Source organism: Nasonia vitripennis, chromosome 1 (assembly GCF_009193385.2).
Source record: "Nasonia vitripennis strain AsymCx chromosome 1, Nvit_psr_1.1, whole genome shotgun sequence".
In the NCBI taxonomy this organism is placed as follows: domain Eukaryota; kingdom Metazoa; phylum Arthropoda; class Insecta; order Hymenoptera; family Pteromalidae; genus Nasonia; species Nasonia vitripennis.
In genome coordinates, this window is record NC_045757.1 from 35,499,910 (window position 1) to 35,524,305 (window position 24,396).

General features: G+C 45.3%; 3 protein-coding genes across 11 annotated transcripts in view; 1 reads left to right on the plus strand and 2 right to left on the minus strand.

The window, feature by feature from the left end:
- Positions 1 to 767: 767 nt before the first annotated feature.
- On the minus strand, positions 768 to 5,982 carry LOC100123680 (clavesin-1). The gene is made up of 5 exons (XM_001608006.4): positions 5,852 to 5,982; positions 3,237 to 3,635; positions 2,233 to 2,543; positions 1,860 to 1,953; positions 768 to 1,688 (listed from the first exon to the last, which is right to left on the minus strand). The coding sequence occupies exons 2-5, from the start codon at positions 3,622 to 3,624 to the stop codon at positions 1,540 to 1,542; spliced, it is 942 nt and encodes a 313-aa protein (XP_001608056.1). The 5' UTR covers positions 3,625 to 3,635; positions 5,852 to 5,982; the 3' UTR covers positions 768 to 1,539.
- Positions 5,983 to 8,805: 2,823 nt separating this feature from the next.
- LOC100123682 (rhophilin-2) overlaps positions 8,806 to 24,396 on the minus strand; it is a 47,042-nt gene continuing 31,451 nt past the window's right edge. For 3 of the 7 annotated variants that reach the window (XM_003423923.5, XM_003423922.5, XM_003423921.4), the window contains 10 exons: positions 16,012 to 16,127; positions 15,790 to 15,921; positions 13,880 to 13,955; positions 11,986 to 12,063; positions 11,421 to 11,903; positions 11,061 to 11,331; positions 10,780 to 10,974; positions 10,463 to 10,692; positions 10,232 to 10,384; positions 8,806 to 10,151 (listed from right to left, as the gene is read on the minus strand). In XM_003423923.5, coding sequence (XP_003423971.1) covers positions 9,951 to 10,151; positions 10,232 to 10,384; positions 10,463 to 10,692; positions 10,780 to 10,974; positions 11,061 to 11,331; positions 11,421 to 11,903; positions 11,986 to 12,063; positions 13,880 to 13,955; positions 15,790 to 15,921; positions 16,012 to 16,127 — 1,935 coding nt within the window. In that variant the 3' untranslated portion in view covers positions 8,806 to 9,950. Of the gene's footprint in view, positions 10,152 to 10,231; positions 10,385 to 10,462; positions 10,693 to 10,779; positions 10,975 to 11,060; positions 11,332 to 11,420; positions 11,904 to 11,985; positions 12,064 to 13,879; positions 13,956 to 15,789; positions 15,922 to 16,011; positions 16,128 to 19,968; positions 20,312 to 22,598; positions 22,699 to 24,396 lie in introns of those variants that run through there. The other 4 variants (XM_031920992.2, XM_008217290.3, XM_032595746.1 and 1 more) reach the window with 3 other exon arrangements.
- Positions 12,161 to 18,814, plus strand: LOC103317815 (protein tilB homolog). Of its 3 annotated transcripts, none has more exons than XM_016981173.3 (5): positions 12,161 to 12,619; positions 12,687 to 13,012; positions 13,106 to 13,380; positions 13,451 to 13,796; positions 18,530 to 18,814. In XM_016981173.3, exons 1-5 carry the CDS (start codon positions 12,291 to 12,293, stop codon positions 18,604 to 18,606), a joined length of 1,353 nt encoding a protein of 450 aa, XP_016836662.1. In that variant the 5' UTR covers positions 12,161 to 12,290; the 3' UTR covers positions 18,607 to 18,814. The 3 variants fall into 3 exon arrangements, with proteins under 3 accessions (XP_016836662.1, XP_008215510.1, XP_008215509.1); XM_008217288.4 differs by having other exon boundaries at positions 12,164 to 12,619; positions 12,687 to 13,008; XM_008217287.4 differs by lacking the exon at positions 18,530 to 18,814 and having other exon boundaries at positions 12,164 to 12,619; positions 12,687 to 13,008; positions 13,451 to 13,959.

Sequence of the window (24,396 nt, forward strand, 5' to 3'; positions counted from 1 at the left end):
GCAAGAAATTATTCATCTCTGTGTATAACTCTTTTCATACACAAGCGAGAAGAAGTTGTATGCGTTGTGAATAAAAGACCACCCCAGAACATCCGGTATAACACTGGATGGCCCAAACATGTAATTTCCTGGTATAGTATAAAAGAAAACTACCCCTTCGGCAATCGTACGTCCACGTCTCCTTCGCTGCACTAGATTAATCATTAATTTCAGATATAGATACACGCAACAAATTTAACGGCACATGAAGGGAATACGCGATGTATACTTCGATGCGTTTCCATAAGACATGAACGTAAAAATGAAGAGCACATTCGAGGAAGAAACGACGCGTTCTAGGATACTGAAATATGTAACTCGACGATCCCAGGCTTCCTCGGGGACTCTTAGTCAGTGCGGATCCAAGAAGCGAAGCATGAAGATCGTGGGGAAGTTTTCCTGGGAAGGAAGTCGGACAGTGTATTGTATGCTTGTGGTATCGCTGAATGCGATGATTATTATAAGCGTTATATCTCATTTATTTATTTTCATACAGGTGAACTATGGCTAACTGATAAAGGCAACAAAGAATAACTGGGAGTATGAGGCTGAAGATGATCTGCATCGATTTGGTCGCAACGACAGCTGTGACATCATTGTGGAAAAATAGGATTTTGGATCAGTCGTCTACTGTTCCATCCAGCGCTTTGTATATGGTATTTTTTAATTTTAATCTTCACAAGACATTTAATCAGCATGCATTAGATAAATAAGTATTGAGAACGACGTTTTAGGTTCTTATGAAAGCATTTTATTGTTGTGTATCAATATAGAGCAGAAATATATAGCTTCGCAGATACCCGTATTTCACGTGATCGTCTTAGACATACACATCGTGCTAATATAGACTTACAAATACATAAAAAACATTGATATAGCCTTATACGTAATAAACTTAAAACGAAAAATATAATAACAAAAAACACGTGAATAGAAAACGGTGAGGTGAGAATAGACACGACAAGAACGGCAGATAAAATGGTAAGGGCTAACGGTGTATAGAGCATAAGTATAGGGGGGTTACAAAATAATATGCGGTATTCTATAGCTATTGTATTTATAATCGCGAAAAATCACAGTTAAGTGATAATCGTAGGTGATTTGCATTATGTATAACAACGGCAACGTTGTAGGTAACTTATACCACCTGCTGAGCACACTTCGTGACGGACTTACCAAACTAATTAACATTACGGACTTACTCGAGAATCTTGGCTCTCTCTCTCTCTCATCACTTGGAATAATTCACCCCTCTATCCTTTCTAGCTACATGCATAATGTACAGCCACGAGCCTGACTTTTTTCATACTCATCAGTAAAAAAAAAAAATATAATAATCTGTCCAAACCAAAATCCACGCGCTAAGTGTCATGATAAACAATAATTTACGAATACGAGTCGTGGATACGCAAACAATGAACGATCATCATCGATGAGTAGCTTAAAGATTAAAACTTGAACGATTAAACGAAGAAGAATAAAAAAAAAAAAATTACAAAATTAGTCGACCTCGAGCTTGCGGAACGATCCGGAGAGTCCACCCAAACCTTCGCTCGCCGAGCACGTGTCCTTTGGTGAGATTTCTATGTACATGTCGTCCAGCGCTTTGATCTCGTTCCTCTTGGCTCTGAGCGATTTTTTGAACTCGGCTATCAACAGACAACAAAGTAGTTATTCATCGTTATCACTCTATGAATCAGGGGGCTAACGAACTTGCGGACTAGAGAGTCCGATGTTTCACGGTTCGACAGCCGCGAAGAAAGAGAAAGTCCGCTCTCTCGCGAATTTGAATAATACAAGTAAAGGGACATAAGAATTACCGATCATCTCGGCGAGAGGAACTTCTCCGCCGTACTCCTTGGGCAGGATCTTCGGGTCGACCGTGTTCTGCAGATCGTCCAAGGATTTGTGGAGCTGAAAATTGGAAAATTTTTTTATACTCATCGCCTAAACTTTCACTCCGGGTATAATGAGAATCCAGAATCGATCTTTATACTTCTTAATTGCGCTGGAAGAACGTAAAAGAGAGGCCATTGTGTGTCAAGAACGAATCGCGATTTTCACGCTTGGGAAGCTCGCGCGCGCGCGCGCGCGCTGCTAATTAATTACTTATCGCGCAGAGAAAACAAAGAGAAGCCCCGCCGTTTAGAAAACAGTTGTATGCATCAGACTCGGCGGGAAATTCAAACTCACCAGAACGCGGGAGCGGAGCTTCTCGTTCAGCAGCGACAGGGCAAGTTCGATGATCTTCGTAGCGCAGCCGGGAACGTTGACCAGGTGGGTCTCCTTGTGCCTCATCGGTGTGCTGTTCTGTATGCAGGTGAGCATGTTGCGTATGTCGGTGATGGACCAGGAGCTGAGGTGACCCATCGTCAGGCCGGACTCGTCGTTCAGGTGGGTATAGCCGTGGACCTGGCTCTCCTCTTCGTCCATCAGAGCCTCGACCACGAGACTGTGCACGCGGACCATCTGGGCCGAGGTGAATTTGTAAGGATCGAAGCGACCTGCGAAGGAGAGCGAATTTTCGCTGTTGAGATTGGAGCCTTCCGTATGTGTTACAGAGGCGGGGTATCGAGTTAGGAAAGTTGGCGTCTTGGATATTCATGCTGTATACCAAGTTTGACGAAAGTTCGTTCGTTATAACGGCAGCAGCTAGTGGAAGTTACGACTCTCTGTTGTTCATCATACGAGGATGTATGCACTTTGTTCGTTGGGAAGCAATTTCGCCAAGTTTTGCAATACGAAGTGGCAATTACGCGGATTTTAATTGGATACAAATGCTCGAAAACGCGAGTGAAGGTGAAACCTCAACACGAGACGTGCCCGGAAATTTTCGAACCGCAGCTGGGCTCGTAGCCAAAATTTATATAAGCCTCGTTATATCACTGCGCCGAATTACAGACGAAAGCGCCTGATGTCATAATAAGGCTGTTTTCTATTACCAAAAGTTTCTATTATGGTCGATAAACTTTTTTCGATTTCACTCTCCGCATGCTGGAAGCGACTTTCACTGTCACGCCGCCGAGCGATTGAAAAAAAAAAAAACGAGTCACGCTCTCGGGAACCACATCTAATAAGAAGTCGAGCTTCGCATACAAAGTAACGAAAATCAAGTTCCGTTTCAGCATATTGACGCGCGGCGCTGACACCGGTGCCAATAAGCGAAGCTATGCTCCATCTCGAGAAGGTCGACCTACCGGCACACGAGAGGATGACCTTGCGCCCATGGGAGTCCCTCTTGAGCAAGGGCACGAGATATCCGGCATCGATGATGGCCTCGATTTCCGGATCGTCGATGTCGAGGTTCTGGAACCAGTCGGGATAAAGCTGCCTGATGGTCAGGTATCTCTCGAGCATTTCCTGGGCCAGAGGAAGACTGAACTTCTTGGTGCGGAGGAAGCGCAGGAGGAAGACGGCGTCGGTGCGGCAGTTCTTGATGCTCGGGTGCTTCTGGATCCAGTCGCGGAACTGCTCCAGGGCGTGCTCCCGGGTGGCCTCGTCCTCGCGGAGCTCGCGCTTCGCTATCGCCTGCGCCTGCGAGCTCAGGCTGCACTTGTAGGCATCTGGCTGATCTTGGCCACCCATTTTCTCTCCGGCTGGAATTTTTGTTTTTTGCTTTTGAATAGAATTATGCTAATTGTCCTGAGAATTTCTAAAGAGTTGACTTTTTTTTTATTCAGAGACTAATTACGTGGACTAGACAAGAAAAGACGGCAGAAAAGAAGATTCTATACGAGGACGACATTGGACAAAGTCGTCAAAGCACAGAAACTATCATTATAAGCGCCGTCGACAAACGGAAATAACACCCATCAATCCGTCATCCGAATAGCCTTCGATACTTCACCAGCTCGTCACGAGCCGAGAAAAATTGCGCCTAACTCGCGCAAAGAAAACTAATTATATGCGAGCGCGGCTGTTTGAGCACGTTATTAGCCGATCCGCACGCGCGCGCGCGCGCAATTTGAATAACAAAACGCGGCGACTTTTCAGAAACGCGACTCGCGCGTCAAACATACCGATGATCATCGGTATACCAAAGCGCGAGTTCGCGAAGAGACGAGCAAAATAAAATCGATTCTTCACGGCCCGGTTGAACATGATTGTGCTACAGATTTTGCGAGTTTCGCAGTGGAGTCACGTGCCCCGGCATACGCGAGCGGAATACGAGCGTGTGAAAAGCTTGTATACCGGCGAGAAAGGAGATTTTTTAGATGAAGTTAGCGGCCTTGGATGAATGGGAAAAAAATTATCGGCGCGAGCGATTTTTACGAGCGATTTTTTCTGCTTTTGCGGCGCGTTGAGATATGTTTCTCATTGGTAACGATCTTTTGTCTCGAGCTGTGGCTTTAGAAATAAGAATTGTTTAAACATCGAGGATTTATGCGAGATTCCAAATGGTTACATAGAAATATTTCTATGATTATTAATCGATACTGCTCCTCGAGAGAGCCTGTTTCAATATCGCATATTCGCCATAAAGTAGGTGGCGCAATAAAAATTACAGGCCGCGATAAATAATCGTTTACCAGGATCCGTACAGGCCATTGATCCTCGAGCAGTAAAAAAGTTAATCTCATACGTTGCACAGTTAAGAATGACTCTCTTATTTTTCAAAATTAGAACAAGACCGACCAATGCTTTATGCAAAGTGAGTTTAAGTAAAAAAAAATGGGCAAAACATACGGACGCACTTTTTTTTCCACCGCGCTCTCGAAGTGTTATTATAATTATACGAGAGTAAAGTGTGTCGACAGAGAGACGGCGGCGATTGTGACGAAAGCCCCGGCAATTTTTACGCAATCGCCGATCACCCAGTGCCGTAATTTACCGTTACCTCTCACTATATTCACGATCGCATACCTCGTGTGCCCGCCAAATCGCTAATATTTCAATTTTACATACTAACATACTCTTGTAAAAAATTTCAAAATACTGACGCGCGCGAGTGAACCGATTAGATTGCAGGAGAGAAGCATACGTGCGAGATCGAATTTTCGGGCGTCGAAATCTTTCTGACGCACATAGCTATGTGCGCGCGGCTTTCTATTTGAATTTGTCGTCATTCGATAAAACGCCACGTCACAAACGCACACGAAACGACTTTCTTCGTTTTACGGCCGATTTTTCATATATTGCATATATTCGCGCGAAATTAAAAATTTCAATATACCGATCGCGCGAGAACCAGTTTCGCGCGTTAAGCACGTGTATTCATTGCCAATTCCCTAATACAAGGTGATCCACTTTCTAAGCGTCTAGAGAAACACACACCCACGTGCGTATCCGCGCGTTTATAATAAAGGATATTGCAAGCGCGCGTCGCGATCGGCGGTGAAAGCCGGCTGCGCGATCGGCCGATTTTCACCGTATTTACCTCTCTTCGGAAGCTTACACGTACGAAACGATGCCTTATTTTCGTGTATTTCAGGGATTATACTCGTACGAGGCGAGATGATCGATTATAGCGGCGCAAAAATGCGCGCACTTTCACTTTTACCGCGGCGCGCCGAGTATAAAGATATGCCCACACACGGGTTACGTCAGTAAACCGATTTTCGCGAGAATCCCTTTTTCGATGCTTTTTCGCGACGGCTTTCGAAATAAACGTGCGAATTTTTTGCAAAAAACACGGTATATCCAAACGCACGAGGCACACAAAAAACTCGTCCTTACGAAACAGTCCAGAAGGCTGCGTACCAAGGCACTATGCGAGTCTCGACTATATTATCTACCAAACTCTCCAAAATGAATAAGACACTGATGGGAAGAAAGAAGAAGAAGAAGAAGAAGAAGAAGCACAGTTACACACCTGCAGTGCGGCTACTCGGCTGACTCCCGTCGATTAGAGGCTCGAGGACTTGCGGCCGCGAGAAGCTGCTGCTGCTTACTGCCGAGAGCCGCGGGAGAACGGAGCCGTCTGAGCCGCGCGCGAGTCCGATCACGAAAATCGTTAAGTGGGGATCGGCGCGCTTTCTTTCGCGCTATGCTCTCTGATGTACTCGCGCTTTGTATATACGATGAGTTATACAATGGGACGGTATAATGCACCGTGACGTTCTTTTTCTTCTTTTGAAGCCGGTGCTGGATTTTTCGGGAGTGAAATTGGAACTTTTTGCGGTTTTGCTTTTCGAGAGCGACGTTGGGCAATGGGAGAGGAGAAAATGATCGTTGGATTGAGATTTGAGAGATAGCGCTTTATTTATTTATTTATTTTTTTTTTTTTTTTATGACGAGGTTCTCGGAAAAGCGTCAAGTATTCGTTACGACGTATGAATGCCGAATTCGAAGCATAAGAGGCTCGTAAAACGACAGCCTTGTATAAATCGCTCGTATTTTCCTTCACCCAAATAACCCAAGCTCGGTAGGATAAAACCGAAAAAAATAAATATCCAAACCCCCCACCGTCAGCAACCTTGTCTCGAAAACAATGTCCTCTCGCTGCAGACTTGCGCATTCGAAACGAGCTTTTCCATCCATAAACGCTCGTTGAATAAAAAATCTCAACTCCACCTCTGACATCCCGACCTTCCGTCAAAATATCCCACAACATCGGATAATGTCCTCCCGTCAAGTGGTTACACAACCACCGATGAAATAATTGTAGAAAGGCGGTAGCGAAAAAAAAAAGAAAGCACCCATGCGGCCCCGAACGTATAAATATGAATTTATTACGCACATAATAATTCCTCTCTCTCAAGAGCTCGTCCTTCCTCGCATGCACGTGTATACGTACAATCGTGCGCGCGCGCGATTCACTTTCTTCCGAGAGCCCGGACTGCTGCGACCTTCCATTCCCGAGCGAAGCTGCTTTCTCCTTTCGCGAGTCGTGTAAGCGCCTCGGCCAGTATTATTGAAGCTTTATACGCGGTCCGTCTCTCTCTCTCTCTCTTTCTCTCGCGCGATACGGTGATACGGTTTCTCTCTCGCGAATTGAAAGGAGAAGTTTGCAGATGCGATTGTTGTTACGGCTGTTTGATAAGCTGACGGATGACGTTGCTGCTTTAATTGGCGGATGTTAACTTTTCATAGATCCGATGGAAGCTATCGAAAAGAAAAACACAATTTATCCACAAAAAGCATCCAGCCTAGAAACCTAAAAACCGATATATACCCGAGGCAAAAGCGATTCATAAGAACGTCTATCGAGCCGTTACAATATCAATCCCGTTATATACTCGCCGGCTGTAATATAGCATACTATGCACTCGGACCGAAAACCTTATAGATGCAGAGACGTTATATAGCTGTATCCTTCCTTCCTCTCTCTCTCTCTCTCTCACGGAAAAGCCGCTTCTTTTTCACGACTGTGTGTCCGTTTACACGGCGCAAGAGCCAAAGCGAGTCGAGCGTGGATCGGATCGACTTTCACCGCTATATAGTCGTCGCCGTCGTCGTTCTCGGCTCTGTGTGCGCTGTATATGTGGACTCCAGAACGAAATTCCCAAAGACATTGCACAACTGCGCGCGACCATCGCCGACGACGGTTTTTGTAATTGTGATCCCAATACGGGGCCGAGAGTTTGCGAACTTGTTGGCCAAGTGAGCGATGTGTGATTGGATTTGGCGATGATACTGTCAGGGTCATTGGAACGTTTGCATTTACTATTTACGGTAAAAAAATCGCGTGTAATCGAGCTGTGCCAATAATTACCCCGCGTTTTCTACCGAAGGATGTGCAATTACAGCTCGAGCTCGTAAACGCTGATTCAATAATATATGCAGATAGGTTAATCACCGCCTCGATCAACCACACTGTTGCGCAAATACGAGAAGCAATAAACTTTATAATCATTTACATAATGCCCAGATCGAAATGTTCTCGAACCTTTGATTTACGTACAATCTCCCCAAATCGATATTCGATTGTGTAAGAGGCTTCGCAGCGAAAAAAGTACTTCATTCTCAGGCAGGCGTGAAAAATCGAGCTAATCGAACCCCGAGAAGAATGGAGCATTAGGAAACCAACGATCCAGACGAGTACCCAGCATAGCTTTCAAATTTTCGCGCCACCGCCGACGTAAAATTTTATCGTCCTCCCCCCCCCCCCCCCCCCCACCCGATATTGTGCAGCAACAGTTCCTCGTTTTAATTTGCAAAAAAGCTCGAGAAACGCGCGAATAAAAGCACAAAGAGCCAAAGGCGCGAACTTGTGCTCTCGACGACCGTTGAACTTTCTCTTGGCCTTAAAAGCCGGAGAAGCAGGAGAAGAAAGTGCATCGCCCTGTACTTCGAAAGAGCCGAGATTAACCGAAGCCGAGACCGATATATCGTGTTTCGCACACCGAGAGCTAAGCGATAGGGCTATCCGGTAAAGTTTGAAATTTTACTTTTACTTCGCGCGACACTTTCGAAGATCGCGACGACTTATTTCGAGGTTTAATCGCGGGTGTATAGGATTTTGGAAAGTGATTTTTTCGAGAACGAGGAAAAAGAATTGGAGTTTTTTGAATATGTTGTAACAAGGCTGGATTGGTAGAAATAAAGGAGCGTGGTTGGACTTTCGATTCGAAAGGCAAAATCGCTTTTTGGTTGTTTTAAGTGAAAGATTTGAGATAATGTAACCGACTTGCATATTACTCACGTTGTATAATTGATTGTTGTATTCTGTCGAATTAGAAGAAGTTGCATTTTCAAAATTGATTGATACAAAGACATTCTTTGTAAACCAACGAACGATAAATTAAACGCAATAATTTAAATAAAGTGCAAATCTTGTGAAAGGTTGTATTTTATACGCAGGATGTATGTAAAGTAGTAATACAATTTTATTTTATATTACGACTTATATTTACTTCTGATTTTTCACAAATTTGTTCATATACAAAAATTAATCACACTTCCTTTATAATTATTAAGTACACAATTAACGATATTACATATTACCTATATGTACATACAAAATAGCTAACAATTTGATATACAATTTACTTTCCGGTTAAAATTTTTGGAATGTATTTTGAAAAAGTATTACTTTACTTTGATAAAATAGTATGGGCCTACTATAAGATTTCGTATTGAAAAAAGATAACGAGTATGATGCTTAAACTTTTCCTTCTGCGCATTACAATTATTGGCACTACTTTATACGTGCATTATTATAAGCTTTTAATACAACGAAAATATTGCACACATAAGCAATTCTCATCAAGAACAAAAATATCCTCACCTTCTTTCTCGAAATTGTCTTAAAAGGTGCATCTATCCGAAGATTTAAACGACAAACTGATACATATGGCAATCATCCAAAAGGACCTCCTCTTAAAATTAATGCTAATTACAATGCAATACTCAACAACGTGTAAATTCTACCTTACCTAATCTGACAAACTCCTCGATATACACATCCTTTAGATATTACATACTTCACGAAACAAGCAAGACTTCTGATGATAAGGGTCAAAAAGTAGCCCGATCCCAAACTTACGTTAGAGTATAATAACGAGCTCCGTTATTACGAAGTTTGTCTCTCGGGCTGCATTTTATGCGGAGGATAATTTTTCATAATCTAGCTCAGATTAACTCCGATTCACCTAAACGATAGCTCAATTTACAATTTGCAATTTTAATAGCAAAACTAGCTAAAATAAGTAAAGATTTTCTCACTCCTTGACGACTTATCGAAGCTCAATACTTATTTCTTGTTATATCTACAAGCGTTAAACACTACCAAGTCAATTTACAGTTTGGCAACAATCGATTAGTGAAAATATACTCAGTATTTTCAAAACATTCGTCTCTTCATATAACAATCGATATGAAAAAGAAAAAAAAATATCCATATATATATGTACATTCTCTAACGAAATAATCCATCTCCTCGTCTAGCAGCGTTGTATCGATCAGAGTTTCGAATTGCCCGAGCAGCTGCACAATCTGTTCATGGAAGACGCGAGGCCGCGACACTCGAATCATCTGAGGATGACGTTGTCGAAGGTCAAGTCTCTGCTGTCCCGCTGTCCGTTAGACTTCTTGAAGGGATTCCAGGGCAGCCTCCTGGCCACGTGAGCCGTTGTCACGGAACCAGCTGGACTCGGCTGACCCGACGAGACACCGGACGAACTACTCGCTGACACGCTGCCCTTGTCGCGGTTGTTGGCTTTCACTGGTTTCTGCAAGTTAGTCTATTTTTTTAGACAAAGTATCCTTTGGGTACCAAATTCACATCGGAAGAGTTATAAGAGAAACCTACTTTCAAATAATTCCTGTCCATCGGCGTGACGAGTTTGAGGCTGATGGAGTCGCCGCACTGCTTGATCAGACGAACGACTTGCTCGTGCGATGCCCACTTGACGTCCTTGTCGCCGATGTTCACGATGAAGTCGCCTTCCTTCATTCCACCCAGCTAAAATGTTATAAAACTCTCGTGAATAAACGTGTCTCTATATTGAAAATTCGATATGTTTTAGAAGCAGTTGCTTACGTCAGCCAACGAATTGTGATCGACAGCGGCAATGATGACAGGCGCGTCTCCTCTGACGCTGAACCCGAAACCTTCTCCAGCAGGTCCGCGTTGCAGCTGGATCAACCTTGGCGCCGTCCAGTGGCGCTTAGCTGAAAATATAGCCACTGGGCCCAGGGATCGAAATAGGTCGTCGACACCGTGTTGGCCGAAATCCGGATGCGTCAAGCTCAGTTGAAATTTCGTCGCCGCTGAAAAGTAGTCATGTTTAATATTACTTTTATTCTTATTTTCAATGTTTGATCAAAGTAGAGTACAAGTGATGATTCTTGAATTACCTATAATATTAGGCGCGTCGAGGAGTTCCCTAAGATCGTCCTCGTCACCGGATCTGCCGTACACATCCATAGTCAAGTCCTGGGCTTTTCTCAGCACCTTGACCAGCGATTGCTTTCCCTTCAATTCCCTGCACATCCTCTGTAGCCTTTGACTCTCCTCGTGAAGTACCAGCGCCTCCCTCACGTGCGCTCGACCTGTAACGATCACAGAGCACTGATCAGTACATCTACCTCTCCAACTATAAAGTATTATACACGTTCTCATCTTGAAAAATGCTTACCCAGCAGCTGCCTGTCGTGTTCGGACTTGGGTACGGTGATATCCAACTGCGTCTTGGCGTCGGTCACCTGAATCCTCTCGAGAATGATCCTCGTCTCGGGTCTCAAATCACTCATGGGATAATCCAACAATCCGGCCGCGCAGTGTCTATGCGAGATGGCGAGGTAGTGTTCGCGTTTGACGGACACCAGGGAGATCCAAGACTCTGGCACGTAGTCGCGCACCGGCTCTCTGGATATTAGCGCGTGCACGTCGCTGTAGACCGCTGCGACCTGTTTTGAAAAAAGCGATTCGTTATACAATCTGCTAAATTTTACCATATTAAACTTACATTTATCATGTTCATTATAGACTAACATACCTGCGCTGCTTCTTGAGCGAGATCCAGCGACACGTCGATATCCCTGGAGTCCCTGGACTGAAGGTCCAGCTTCTCGAACAGACACTCCCTGGCCTGCGCCAGCATGAGCTGCACTAGCATGTCCAGCATATCCGGTCCCAGATCCATACTCGGCGCATTGGTGAAATTCTCGTGTATGTATCTGAACGTCCCAGCAGATCTGAGAAAAGCGTCGACAGCTTGGTCCAAACCTCTGGCTGTTCTCCTGTCCTGTTTCGCGGCAACTTGGGTGTACAAAGCTCCGGCGTTGAAGAGGATAGAGGCCTTTTCGAAGGCGACGGTACGCTGACAGCTCGGGACACCGGTGAGAGAGTCGTACCACTCGAAGTAGATGCCGAGGCTACGGTCAGGAGGGAAGAAACGTCGCTCGATGAAGTACAGCTGGTTATAGTAGCGAAGGAGTAGACCGATACCCGCCGCGTCTCTCGTTGGTGTCCGAGTTGCCTGAAAATCGATGGTATCATTATTTTTATTTTGATGCATTTTTTTTTATACGTATAAGGGTAGAATAGATTATGGTATTTACCTGTCTCGTCTCCATGAGTTCCGCGATGGCTTCTTCGTAGTTTTCTCCATCTTCACTGTAATGTTCCAAAATGAAATCCTGCAAAAATAAAACAACATTGTTAATCATAAATGTTCGAATAAGTATTTTACATGCTTTTAGAAGAAGCGTACGCGTGAGTCATTCGAATTCGAGCAGTAACCAAGCACTGTTAGATCGATAAGACATCAGCCCATTATTGGCTTCAAAACAGAAGACACGACATAACCTTTCAGCATCAGCAAGCGCACAGACTAATATAGAAAGAAAAAGCGTTTCGAAAAAAAATGCCTCGAATAACGATGGAACTGCTTCGAAAACGCTCGGAGCACAACGAAGGTGAAATTTCGACACTGGAGGAACTCTCTCTACACCAGGAGAACATCGAGAGGATCGAGCTGCTCAACCAAGCCTGTCGTAACCTCAAGATCCTCTTGCTTCAGTACAATCTCATCTCGAAGATCGAAAACCTCAACAAACTCAAGCAACTGGAGTACCTCAATTTGGCCCTGAATAATATCGAAGTCATCGAGAACTTGGAGGGACTGGAGAGCTTGAAGAAACTCGATCTGACGGTTAATTTCATCGGGGACATAAGGGGCGTGAAATGCTTGAGGTAAGATATTTTTCGCTTTAGTATAAAATAAACCTATACTAATTCAACATTACTTTTTCCAATGCAGAGACAATCAGCACCTGGAACAGCTGATCCTAAGCGGCAACCCCTGCTGCGAGTACGAGGGTTACCGGGAGTACGTAATCGCCACCCTTCCCCAAATCCGAGAACTGGATCTGCAGAAAATCGATCGTTCGGAGCGAATAAAGTCTCTCCAGTGTTACGCCGAGGCTCAGGGCGACGTCATACGCGGATACCGGAAATACGCGACGAGCAGAGAGACCCAGAAAGTCCGGTATAGAGAACGAGAGGAGAAGAGGGGAGAGGGAGACGAGGAGGGAGTGAGAATCACGGAGATCCGGGATGACGAGGAAGAGTCGGAGAAGAATGTTGGTATTTTTTTTTTTCTTTGGTGAATCAGCGAGAAGTTTGATTACGTACACTTTACGTGACAATTCGAATTAACTCAATGACATTCACTCGTAGACTTCCACTACCCAGGCGGAAGAAAGTGCGACAGAGGACGCGAAATTCTGGAGCGCCCCGAGCTACCACACGCCGGAGGACCGAGTAGCCATAGCCAAAAAAGCCATGGAGAGAAGCGAGAGAAACGAGAGCAAGGACGACGAGCCGAAAAAACACGTCCCGAAGCTGTTCAATCCCGAGGGAAAACCCTACAACGTGAACCAGGCGAAGGTACCGTTCCTCCTCGACGACGAGGACGACAGGGACAACGTTATCTTGGAAGTTGGACTCTACAAGTAAGCGAGACTCGCTTTCACACATAAGAGTGCTTTATAAAGTGGCTACATTTTCAATCGTTCGTTTCAGACACTTGGACACGTCGCTAGTCGACGTCGACGTCCGGCCGGACTACGTCAGGGTGACCATCAAGGGCAAAGTCCTGCAGCTGGTCCTCCCCTGCGAAGTTGCAGTAGACAAGAGCCTGGCCCAGCGGAACGTGACCACGGGCAACCTCCTGCTAACGATGCCTCGAATCACGAAGCTCGCCAGTCTCTCGGTGCCAGCGCAAGCCAAGAGAGCCAAGGAGAAGCCAAAGTGTGCCATCAGCGTGAGGGCTACTCCAGAAGTGACGAAGAGGGAGTTCCTCGAGATAGGCCCTCCCAAAGAAGACATCGACGAGCTCCTCAGAATCGTCGGCAAGGAACCGGCCAAGGTAACGAAGAAGAAGATAGTCGAGGACTTTGTGGACGACCCGAACGTACCGCCACTGGAATAGTAGCTATATATAACACTCACTTTAAACGGATCCCTGAAGTCGATGTCCTTCGTCTCCTTGAGTCCCAGCGGTATCAGCGGCATGAACGCGTCGTCGCTGCAACAGAGAATAACAGACTCATTGCTATAAACAAGCGTTAAAAAGGTCGTCGAGAGGAAAAAAATCACCGAAAATACGAGACTCTGTGTCGCGAGCGCTTATACAACCGATCCCGTAAGCGCGAATTTTATCGGCTCGTAAATCTCCCGACGAGCCGATTCTTCGCCCTTTTCTCCGCAGAGGGAGAGAAGGAGAGAGTCGTTTATGCGAGCGGTAAATCGCATTATTACCTTAGGGAATGTCCCGCTGCACAACATCCGACTTCCCGTTATATAGCTCTCTCGAGCGACGTATTCTTGCACGTATTCTTCGAGCGCGCGGCGATATGCTATTCGCTCGGCTTTTGTTGACGACGAGCCAGAGAGACTTTAAGGCTTTCGAGCTCCTTATTCTGGATACTATTTTATCAATTAATATACACTACGTTACGATGTAAAAGAAACTAGCGATTGAATAAAAAAAAATAGAAAACTTCCATTTCACAGCGCTTCCTTAACAACCGAAGAATCGCAAGACCGTTAGCGAGTCGCTTATCCCCGAGAAATACTCCGTTTTCGTCCCTGTCATTCCGGCGCGCATTCTATTCGATTTTGCGATCGCCTCTCGAGAAATCGTGACGCCGACATACGTACACGTAGTGAGGAAGAGATGGGGAGGTGGATACGCGGTAATTGAGGGAATTCCTGCCGATATACTCGATAAGAAAAATGCGTCGCTCTACGGAAATAATCGCGATAAATCAAAGCAGCGGCGCAGTAATTACGCGTGTGTTCGAAGGGCTGTCGCAGAGCCATTAGGCCGTTAAATCATTGTTGTAGAGAGATAATCGCGAGCGAGATAAGGATCGAGGTTTACACGTGATCGAGGAGTTGGGCGTATCTAAGAAGAAGAAGAAGAAGAGGCGGAGATCGTCGTCGTTACTTATCTCCTTTTTTTTTTTATACAGGAATATTATAATTTTTTCGCAACGATTTTCACCCTCTTACGCAACGACAATCGGCTCGTAAAAAGTCCATCCCATAGAAAGACAGCGAAACAAAACGCGCCGGAACACGAGAACTGCGTGTATGCACGTCCCGAGAAACTTCTCACCATCAAAGTACTGCGCACACAGCGACGAGTGAGTTTGCGTGTATAAGGTGTACGGTTAAATCCGAGAGCGTCGCACGCGATTTATGAAGCGTAGCCAAGCGTGTGCAAACACACACACACACACACACACACACGCGCGCGTATAGCGACTTCCGACGTCGTATCGCGTAAAGGAGAGAAGCGCCGGCGTGAATGGAGTAGGCGGTCTAAGCAAATCTGCTTTGATGGGATTTTAAAAGCTTGTACATGGCAAAAAATCTGTATTGTTATACGCGATAATAAAATGGAAATTTCAATTTCAGGAATCGACTATTTACACCTCGGTTCACCGACCTCGCAAGCGAATCGCGATATTCGACCGATGCGCGCGAGATCCGAGCGTCAGATATACATATATATATATATATATATATATATATATATATATATACACACACTTATACACCCGCGCCGCGAAGAAAGCGGAAGGACTTTGAACCCGCGCGCGAGCATCGGGACGTTGCGTCACGAGAAACACTCGCCCGCGACCTTGATTCTCGTATGTACTGGTAGAGATATCGCCGCGAGTTGTATTATTATCGATTCGTCCTTATAATACCAGTGGTAAAAGATAATGGGATACAGCCGGTGAAAATATGCAAAGTATGTACAAGTGACTTTCAAAAGCTACTCGGTTGGTAGTCATCGTGGAAGAAAGCGAAAGACGAGATAGGGAATTAATCATAGCTTGTGTATTTACCTCGTGTCATTCTGGTAGAGCTCGACGGAGCTGTTCAGCTCGGCGAGCTGCTCCTTTAGAAGCTGGAGGTTCGAGTTGACAAAGCTCAGCTCGAGGGCCACCGTCTCTTTGAGCTTGCGGTTAGTCGTTGCCCTGAGAAAATTAATTATATTCGTAGATAAGCATATGCGCATTTAATGGTTAAGTGGAAATCGTATAATGTATAGGCAAAAGATTATATACTTGAAGAGGTTCTCGGCACCGGCGCGTAACCGCAGCTCCTTGTTGATCTCCTGGTTGAGTTTGCTCCGCTTGTTCTGCAGCTTTCCCCGACATGTGGCGACTCGTGGGTCCGAACCCTGCGAAACAAGGAACAATTTTTGTTTTACTTCCAGTACAACACTTTCTTTCAAAAACATTATCAGGAAGTGTATTTAAAATAAGGTAACACTTTCGAAAATTAGCACGAGGGTCAAAAAACGACGAAATATAACTACACCCGGGAACAATATGATCGAGCTGTTCTCTCGGGCATAATTCGCCGGCGCTGCTGCACACACGTGCCATTAAGATCTACGCGAGAAAGTTGACGCATGTCCTCGGGCCCGACATTGGAAAGTCGCGTTCCGCGGACTTTCGAGCGTATCAAAAATTGGCGAGTTTTTCGGGCGCAAAATAAAAAAAGGTCGCCGACCTCGATACCACTCACGCAGGCTGTACATTGAGTCATTACGACTCCTCTACTCTCGAATCGAAAGGGAGACACCTTTTTCGGCTGATCGATCACCGCTGCGTTTTAACGACTGGGCCTTATTACACGTTTACTTTCGGTTATATGGAGAAAAAAACGAAGCTGTGTAATTATACTCGAGCACCTGGACACCCGTGAGCGCTACTTCGGCAGCATTAATCTCGAATTGCAAAAAAACAAGGAACGCGGAGTACTAGTATATACACCGTATACACATTTCGCAAACGTTCTCCTTTTCCCGGCGCACACACGATTCCCGAATATTAACGCCTGACCGAATGGCTTAGTACACTTACATCATTACGTGCAAAAAAAAAAATATATATATGTGTGTGTACACCCGGCGCGCGGACCGGTTAATCCAGCCTCGGTGCGCATATATAGCGATTTAAAAAAAAAGCCGCGTATGTATAATTAGGCGCATTGGGCCGGAACCGCGAGAGCGATACACTTTCTTATCTGGCTGGTGGGATCGAGTCGTCGGGTGGTCCTTTATTTTCGGGATGACGCGCGTGATAAGTTGGGACAGGTTTAATTAGAAGAGTGACGACGAGAACGATGAGATTATCGTTATTAATTATAATTCAAAGTTTACACAGACATATAACAATATACAATTATATATAGGCTTTATCTTTGAATCTCGACTGTTTTTCTCAATTCCCGCAATAACGCGCGATTAAATTCCCATTTCTCATATTATTCTCTATAAACAGAGCTGCGCATAAACTTCTCACACGCATACGCATAGGAGCAACTTTTTCTCTATATCTGCACGCGTACGTGTATGAAAACGTTACAGCCTACTTGGCTTTATTAAAGCAAACTATATCCTTTTAATGAACTCACACGTTATATCTCGTTAGATTTACGAGAGCAGTTCTCTCGCGCTGTGTGTAAAAGTGGGTAATATGCGCATCGTAAATCGAATTTTTTAACTGTATGCTCTCTCTCTCTCTCTCTCTCTCTCTCTTGAGACGATCGTTTAACTGTTCATACTGCATGTATCGGTAATATACGAGCCGTTTCATTGAATTCTTCGACCTGGTAATGGCGAAAATGCAGCCATTTCGATTATATGCTCTTCTTTTTCTTCTCCTTTTATATCCTCGATTATCGATATTTAGATCAACAAGAGGATGTAGATCCGGCGAACACCCGATTCCGTGGCGGGATTTATGTTTACCTCGAGATAAGATCTCCGCGGTGAACAGATGTGAAATCATTCCAACGGATTAACATACTTTGAAACTAATGCGAACCGTTAATTCGCGTATGTATATACCTACGCACAGGCGTGGTTTAATTTAATCAACGAATTTTGTTCTCGGACGTGTAAAATCGATAAGGAATCGGTGTCGAATTGTATCCAGAGTTTACAGCAGCCTAGAAAACGGGACGAAATTGAGCCATTATCACAGCTTCCCACAGGCACCCCTACGATGTCTACCCGTAACTGTTCCGCCAACAGTCGGCCTGTGCTTATTCTTACGAAGATTAGTAGGCTCAGAGCAGCCGAGCTACCGTTGCACAGAAACTTCGCGATCGATAGTCGCTAATAACAAAACCAGCGAGTACAGGTATAAGTAGAGTGTGCCTCTGCGTACACACAACGTCGAGGCTCGGGGAAACGGTATAGATCGATTGCGCTTACGGTTTTGCATGAGTTACCCACCAGCGGACGCCTCTATACGGTTTCTTCTTATCTTATTATTATTATCGTATACCACCATATAGATACGACGCGGTTATTATTGTAAAGCCGCGTATTGCGAGGATAATCGTTAGGAAAGCTGTCTCCGGAAACGAATCGCCCGCGTCCACAATAAGCTATTATTATACTGCGATGACTCGAGGAGACGATAACTTTCGATTCTTCGATAACGACGATCTAATAACCATCAATTACGCGCAATAAACCTCGAGAAAGAGAGTCGTTCTCTACGCACTTTGGCTCTTTTTCGACTCGTCGCGCGACTTAATTACCGGCGACGATTTTTTATATTACAGAGTTCGCGGGGACAAAAGACCCGACGCGATTGACCAAGCTCGAGGGTGAAAGTCGCGGCGAGGGAACGCTTGGCTGAGCACAGATTCCGATTTGACTCGCGGATAACTTCCTCGTCTATGGGATACTTTTTTCGATTCGTTTCAAGTTCGACGGACTGCCGAGAGTGTGACTCCTTGGAGTATATCAAGGTGAGAGACACTTTCGCCATTGTAATCGCTTCGCGATGCCAATGAATCGCTAAAAGCGTTCATATTTTAGAAATTACAAAAACTTTAAAAGTTCCAATCAACAGAAATCAGCGTCAACGGGCTTTCGAGTTATTTTAACGAACGACCTTGATTCCCGCTGGTAAAAGTCGTGTACATAATGCACGTACATGTACGAGTCCGCGAAGCGTAAATAACGCGAGAGTTGTCGGGCGTCGAGGCACGAATGAAAACGGAATTATAAAATCACGAGCTGTGGAAAAGCGAGTGTAATCGCGAAGGTCTTTTATCACTCTCGATTTTTCGCCGGACACGACGTGTGCTGCTGTCGTCGAGAAGAGAGTGAAAGGGTAAAATGAGCGAGTCGTCGCAGTCGTGTGTTGTGACAGTTGATGACCACTGGTTCTTAGCTCCTTTTTTCTACACCGAGTGTACGAGAGAATTGATTTCTAGAGTTGTCTGCTTATAACGCTGCACAGGATGAAAAAATATGTGATTGTAGATATGCGTTATTCTACCTCGGCAATCTTCGGACACACGCGGCTGGATAGATAATAAATTCAACGTGCGAAGGTCGCAGGCGTATGATTTTTTTCCGATTTTTTTTTTCATCCAACCATCTCTTTGGCAATAATCAAGGCTCCCTTTGTCCGTATGCAAAAATCCAATGGAAGTTTTCCTCCAAACGCGATCTCTAAAGTTTCCAACAAACGAGCATACAGGTGCGACAAAGCGCCTCGTACAGACGAACCGGACGTACGGTCAGATGACGCAACGCGACGCGAACAAAAGTCTCTTTAGTGGATGCGCAGAGCTGCTCTTCCCCCCGAATTCTCATAGAGCGCATCTTTCGTAACGCCTGCCGTGGGGCTAAGCGCTCGTGGCTCTACGGCTCTTTGTTTCAGCTTGCTATACTCCGTGTGTGTGTGTGTTTCTGTTTTGGTTTTTCGGTAAATAAATGGGGCTGAAACGATATTCGAGTTTACGTTGTGATTATGCTATCGCAGCTTTACGCGAAAATCGCGACCGACTTTCTAAGTTTCTAATGTCGAGTGTGCGTTTACGCGCGGCTATGCGACTTTAAACGGTGTGATTTACGTCGCTTACACACCGGCTGATATGACAGTCCTGAATCAGCGATGTCTCGCCTATCGCAAACTTCAAGGTTTCCCTTTCCATCCCAAAAGATCGGCTACATCAAGACAAAATTTCAAATTCAAAATCCTGTATACCCCAACGATCCTGCGCCTGGAATGTCCGGTATCTCCGTTGACTTCCTCCGCAACTTTGCTATTCGCCTCTTCGTTATTCGCTTTCGCCTCATCGTCTCTGGAACTACTACTACTGCTGCTGCCGCTACAGGACGACGTCGATGGTGATGTCGACGGGGCCGGGGCCACATGGCTCTTCGGCAGCGGCGACGACTGCTGATGCACCCACTTCAGCATACTGGCGAGCGAGTCTTGGCCCGATGCATCGCGTCGATTTTTATCCTCACTTCTTCTCAGAGCTGCGCGTGATTTTTTCGTCGAACTCGCGGCCCGACAGATGGTTCGCACAGCTGTCGAAATTTTGCTGGTTATATACGAAAGAATTTTTTTTTTTTTTTTTTTTGGATGCTTGGATGGTTTTTGCTTTTTCGATTTTTAACGTTACACGTAAAGGCGATAACGGAAATATCTCTACCCGCCACAATGGTATACGTAGAAGCCAGAGAAAAACAAATTCCCAGCCGAGGAATCCAAACGCCGCGCGAAACATACACGCGGCGATAAGCCCGTCGGGATAACCTCGTCGCGCGCGCGCGTGAAATTCAATGTCAAAATGCATCGGTGTATACGCCGATAAGCCGTGTGTACGCTCTGTTTGTTTGTCAATCCTTTTAATTGATCCTCGTTTCCGCGATCGTGTAACTCTTTTTAATTGACGTCGTTCGGAGCTTAGTCGGGGGCAGTAAAAGTGTTTTTTTCTTCTGCGTTCATATCGTTATGAAATCGACGCTGACGCAAGCGGGGTTTTTTATGGTTCATCGACGCTTGTAATCGGAGGGCAATTAAGAGCAGTTGTGACAATGGATTCGGTTTTATAAAGTTTTTTTTTTATCGATCCGTAAGTAAGAAACACATCGTTCTCAAATAACAACATCGACGAGGGAAAAACAACCTCACCCAAATGCATACACATCTGTGTTTGCATTGTCCTTTAAACACTACACATAAAACAAGGCTTGGCCGCGTGCGCACATAAACAACTTCCGCGTAGTCGCGATCGATTAGAATCGAATCGTCCCCGTGTGTAGAAAGCGTTGCGGCGATTGCAACGGGACAATTAAACGCTGCGGCATCGTATACCTACCCATACGCTTCTTTTCGCACGCCGTGTAGTGTAATGACGAGCTCCGCCGATACGCGTACCGTTAATCTGCAGGATTGAGCCGTTGAGACGCTTGTTCGACAAGGGCAATCGATTATACCGTCGGGGTCGCAGTGCGAGGGTGTATTATATTCTTTTGAAGAGACTACATCATAAGCACATACACTATAATGTCGTCTTCAAAGCGACTTATAGTCGTTCCCTTAACGGTAGCCCCGCGAATCTTCATTCGTCACTCGGACGAGTTATAATGTGTACCGCTCGGGTTGTTATTGTTTATTACGTGCAGTGTCACTCTTCCACGAGGCGACGACTCACCGTCGTTAATTACCCGGCGGTGCCCGCGCGAGAAACGTCAGGGTATCGGGTTATTTGCCCGAGGGTATAATGAGAAAATCTCACCGAGTCGCTGGGGTGTAACGATCTCTGTTATATACATAGTAGGAAGGAATTGAATCAGGTATAACAATGATTGCCTATTTAATATCCGCGGATGTTTGTCTTTCAGGTATAACAGCGCGTTTCAATGACAAAGCATAAGGATAATAAGGAAAGTCATCGAGTTTTATTATTAGAAACGAACCGCGCGGACATGCGATTTCTCCGAACTCGACTTACGCAACGCAGCCGTATTATAATTAATCGCCGAATATTATCCACGCGTTTAGCCTCGAATAAAGTCATTCAAAACGATCGAAATCTCCAGCAAAAGCGCCACAACTCATCCTTCGCTTCTATCTCCATAGCAAAAAGCGCGCCGCGAAGCAGGAAGAGGCGGATGCATCGCCCGCGGAGCTACTCACACTGATTCACGGCCGCCAGGCGGTTCTTCGTTCATCTAATATCTCCAGCTCCACCGGCGGCTCTCTTAATCGCCTAATCGCCCCCATGTGTGTGTGTGTGTGTGTGTCTTTGCGGTTTTGAATTTACCGCCACAATATAAGTGGAGTCTACTATATTTTCCACTGATCTATTTCGCCAAAAATAGAAGGCAGCGAACGGAGCATAGAGATTCTTTTTTTTATGCCCGTAACCGGCAGCCACTGGACTGATTGCGCGACCGGCGCACTTCCGCTCTCGCCCTGTATGTACTTTGATTTTCCGCATATTTTACATCGCTGATGCTCAGCAGCAGCTACGCTGTGGAATCCGACGAGGTTTTTTGTCTTCACGTGGAGCGTGAATCAGAGCATTGCCATTTTTTGCCGATTTATTGATATTTGCCATGTGTAAATTTTTTAAGGATGAAGGTTTAACATTTGGAATTTTTTGTGTACGAGTTAGGATTACAACCGCATCAAAGGAAATAATTAATCAGCGACGCTTCGTTTGCTCACTTATCGAAACAAATCAAAAGCTAACCAATCAAAGTGACCCAAATACACCCAATGCAAATCATCCGAAGAGCAAAAGCAAAGCTTCGCATTAATACGCGGAAGATTACAAACTGTCGGGCACCTGTCCATATACCCGCGCGACACACACACACCTGTACGCCGCATCTCTCCATACATAGATTTACCGGTTTTCTCACCGCCCATATACCGGACGACGAATCACCGATAACCCACATCTTACTCGTCCGTGTTAATTACCGAAAGCTCGAGATTTTTCGCCTTATCTCACGCACGACGCTCTCTCTCTCTCTCTCTCTCTCTCTCTTTCTCTCCTCTAATCGAATGACTAATTCATGCTCTCAGAAAATTCGTGCGTGCGTGTAAGTGGGACGATTCTTCCTTTTTTTTTCTCATCGTCTATACTCCTCCTTCGTTACGTGCACGCGATAAGTGTTTCTACTGTGCTTCTCAGATGCGCGAGGCGAAGAAGATGATGCCTATGGTATTAACGGACGATTCGCGCGTGCGAGCTCGGTGATGCCGATTTTCTTTTCTCGAGCTTTTATACACGTGTACGGCTGGATTTGGGCCGATCGATTTTTTTTTTTTACTATTTCCGAGTGATAAAGAAATCAATTACAGCCAAAGTACCCGTATTCAAAACCATAGCAGACCACTCATTCATCAAAGCGCACACCGTCATCATATCCATGTACACACAAGCTCAGCATCCTCCCGTCCAATTTGCGGGCAGATTACGGGCGAAGCAGAGCATCGCGCGCACTGCAAACGTCACGCATCGCGGATCGCGTTCCCTACTACTGTGTTCTGTACACACGTACACGAATCAAACCGCTTGATATGTATCGAGTACGCTTTACCGTATACATCAGTATGGTCTATAGTATGTATATATATATTCACCTGCAGGAGAATAACGAGGAATCATAATTATTCGGCCAGTTTTTCCTATACCGAGCAGCGCGAAGAGTCCGTTAGGCTTAATATAGCCGTTGGAAAAATCGGTTGCCGATTTCTTCCATTTTTGTGTATTATAACGCGCATACAGTATGTTGAGTAGAACTAGTCTTACGATTTGATGGATCGCGGTGTCGCTAAACTCGTTTTACTCCCGTATGCACATGATAGATCGGCCGGTTATTCCGAGAGCTACGGCCGATTTTCGAGATGGAATATAAATATGTGGGTTAGTGCTATGAATATACGCGTTACGCTAGACTGCAAATTTATTTATACGTCGACGCGGTTCGTTGCGTGGGCCCTAAAAGCTGCAGTGTGAAAATTTATCAGCGTAATAGCAAAACTTTCCCAACGGCCTTTTTCGTTCTTGCACAGTGTGTGCGTATAACGATCGGCGACGACAATAACAAGCGTTTCGCGGAATGTTACGCACCAGTTTTTGCCAGTCGCAAGCTCTGGAAATGGTCACTCGTCGCTTACGCTGTAAGCTTCTCGCTTTGTTACGCTACCGCGTGTATACGAACCAGTTTCTACACGTAATACCCGCAGAAGATCCTAAACTAGTCTAGTTTTTCGGCGCTCGGCTGGCTGCACTTCCGGTGCGTGAGGTAATCGTAAGGGCCGCTGTATGTTATTACGCGTCTACTCGCTTTAGGGCCTCTATTGTCTAGCGCACTTCCGCTGTCATCCCGAAAAAAATAGTTACTATCTACGCGGGCCGTAAATCAAAAGTCTAAACGCCCGGATTGCCTCGACCCAAGAGAGAAGCCATAGGGAGAAAAATTCAAATTCGCGCTCTTTCATCGCGAGAACCGACATTAAACACGGAATTGCGTATCGAATTACAAGCTCGTCCCTGCGAGTCTCTCATTAATCAAGCCGATAATCCTCCTACGGCGGGAGGATCCTTGCCTCGAGATAAACGCCGAGAGCTAAGAGAAGGACGATGGGAACGACGACGAGGAGAAG

Bases quoted from the DNA above. Each gene is read 5' to 3' on its own strand.
- LOC100123680 (XM_001608006.4), bottom strand. From the start codon at position 3,624: ATGGGTGGCCAAGATCAGCCAGATGCCTACAAGTGCAGCCTGAGCTCG. The intron at 2,544-3,236 runs GTAGGTCGACCT...TCTCCTTCGCAG, and splicing joins GGTCATCCTCTCGTGTGCCG to GTCGCTTCGATCCTTACAAA. The intron at 1,954-2,232 runs GTGAGTTTGAAT...TCCAATTTTCAG, and splicing joins AGCTCCGCTCCCGCGTTCTG to CTCCACAAATCCTTGGACGA.
- LOC103317815 (XM_016981173.3), top strand. From the start codon at position 12,291: ATGCCTCGAATAACGATGGAACTGCTTCGAAAACGCTCGGAGCACAAC. The intron at 13,381-13,450 runs GTAAGCGAGACT...CGTTCGTTTCAG, and splicing joins TTGGAAGTTGGACTCTACAA to ACACTTGGACACGTCGCTAG. The intron at 13,797-18,529 runs GTAACGAAGAAG...TTTATATTACAG, and splicing joins TCGGCAAGGAACCGGCCAAG to AGTTCGCGGGGACAAAAGAC.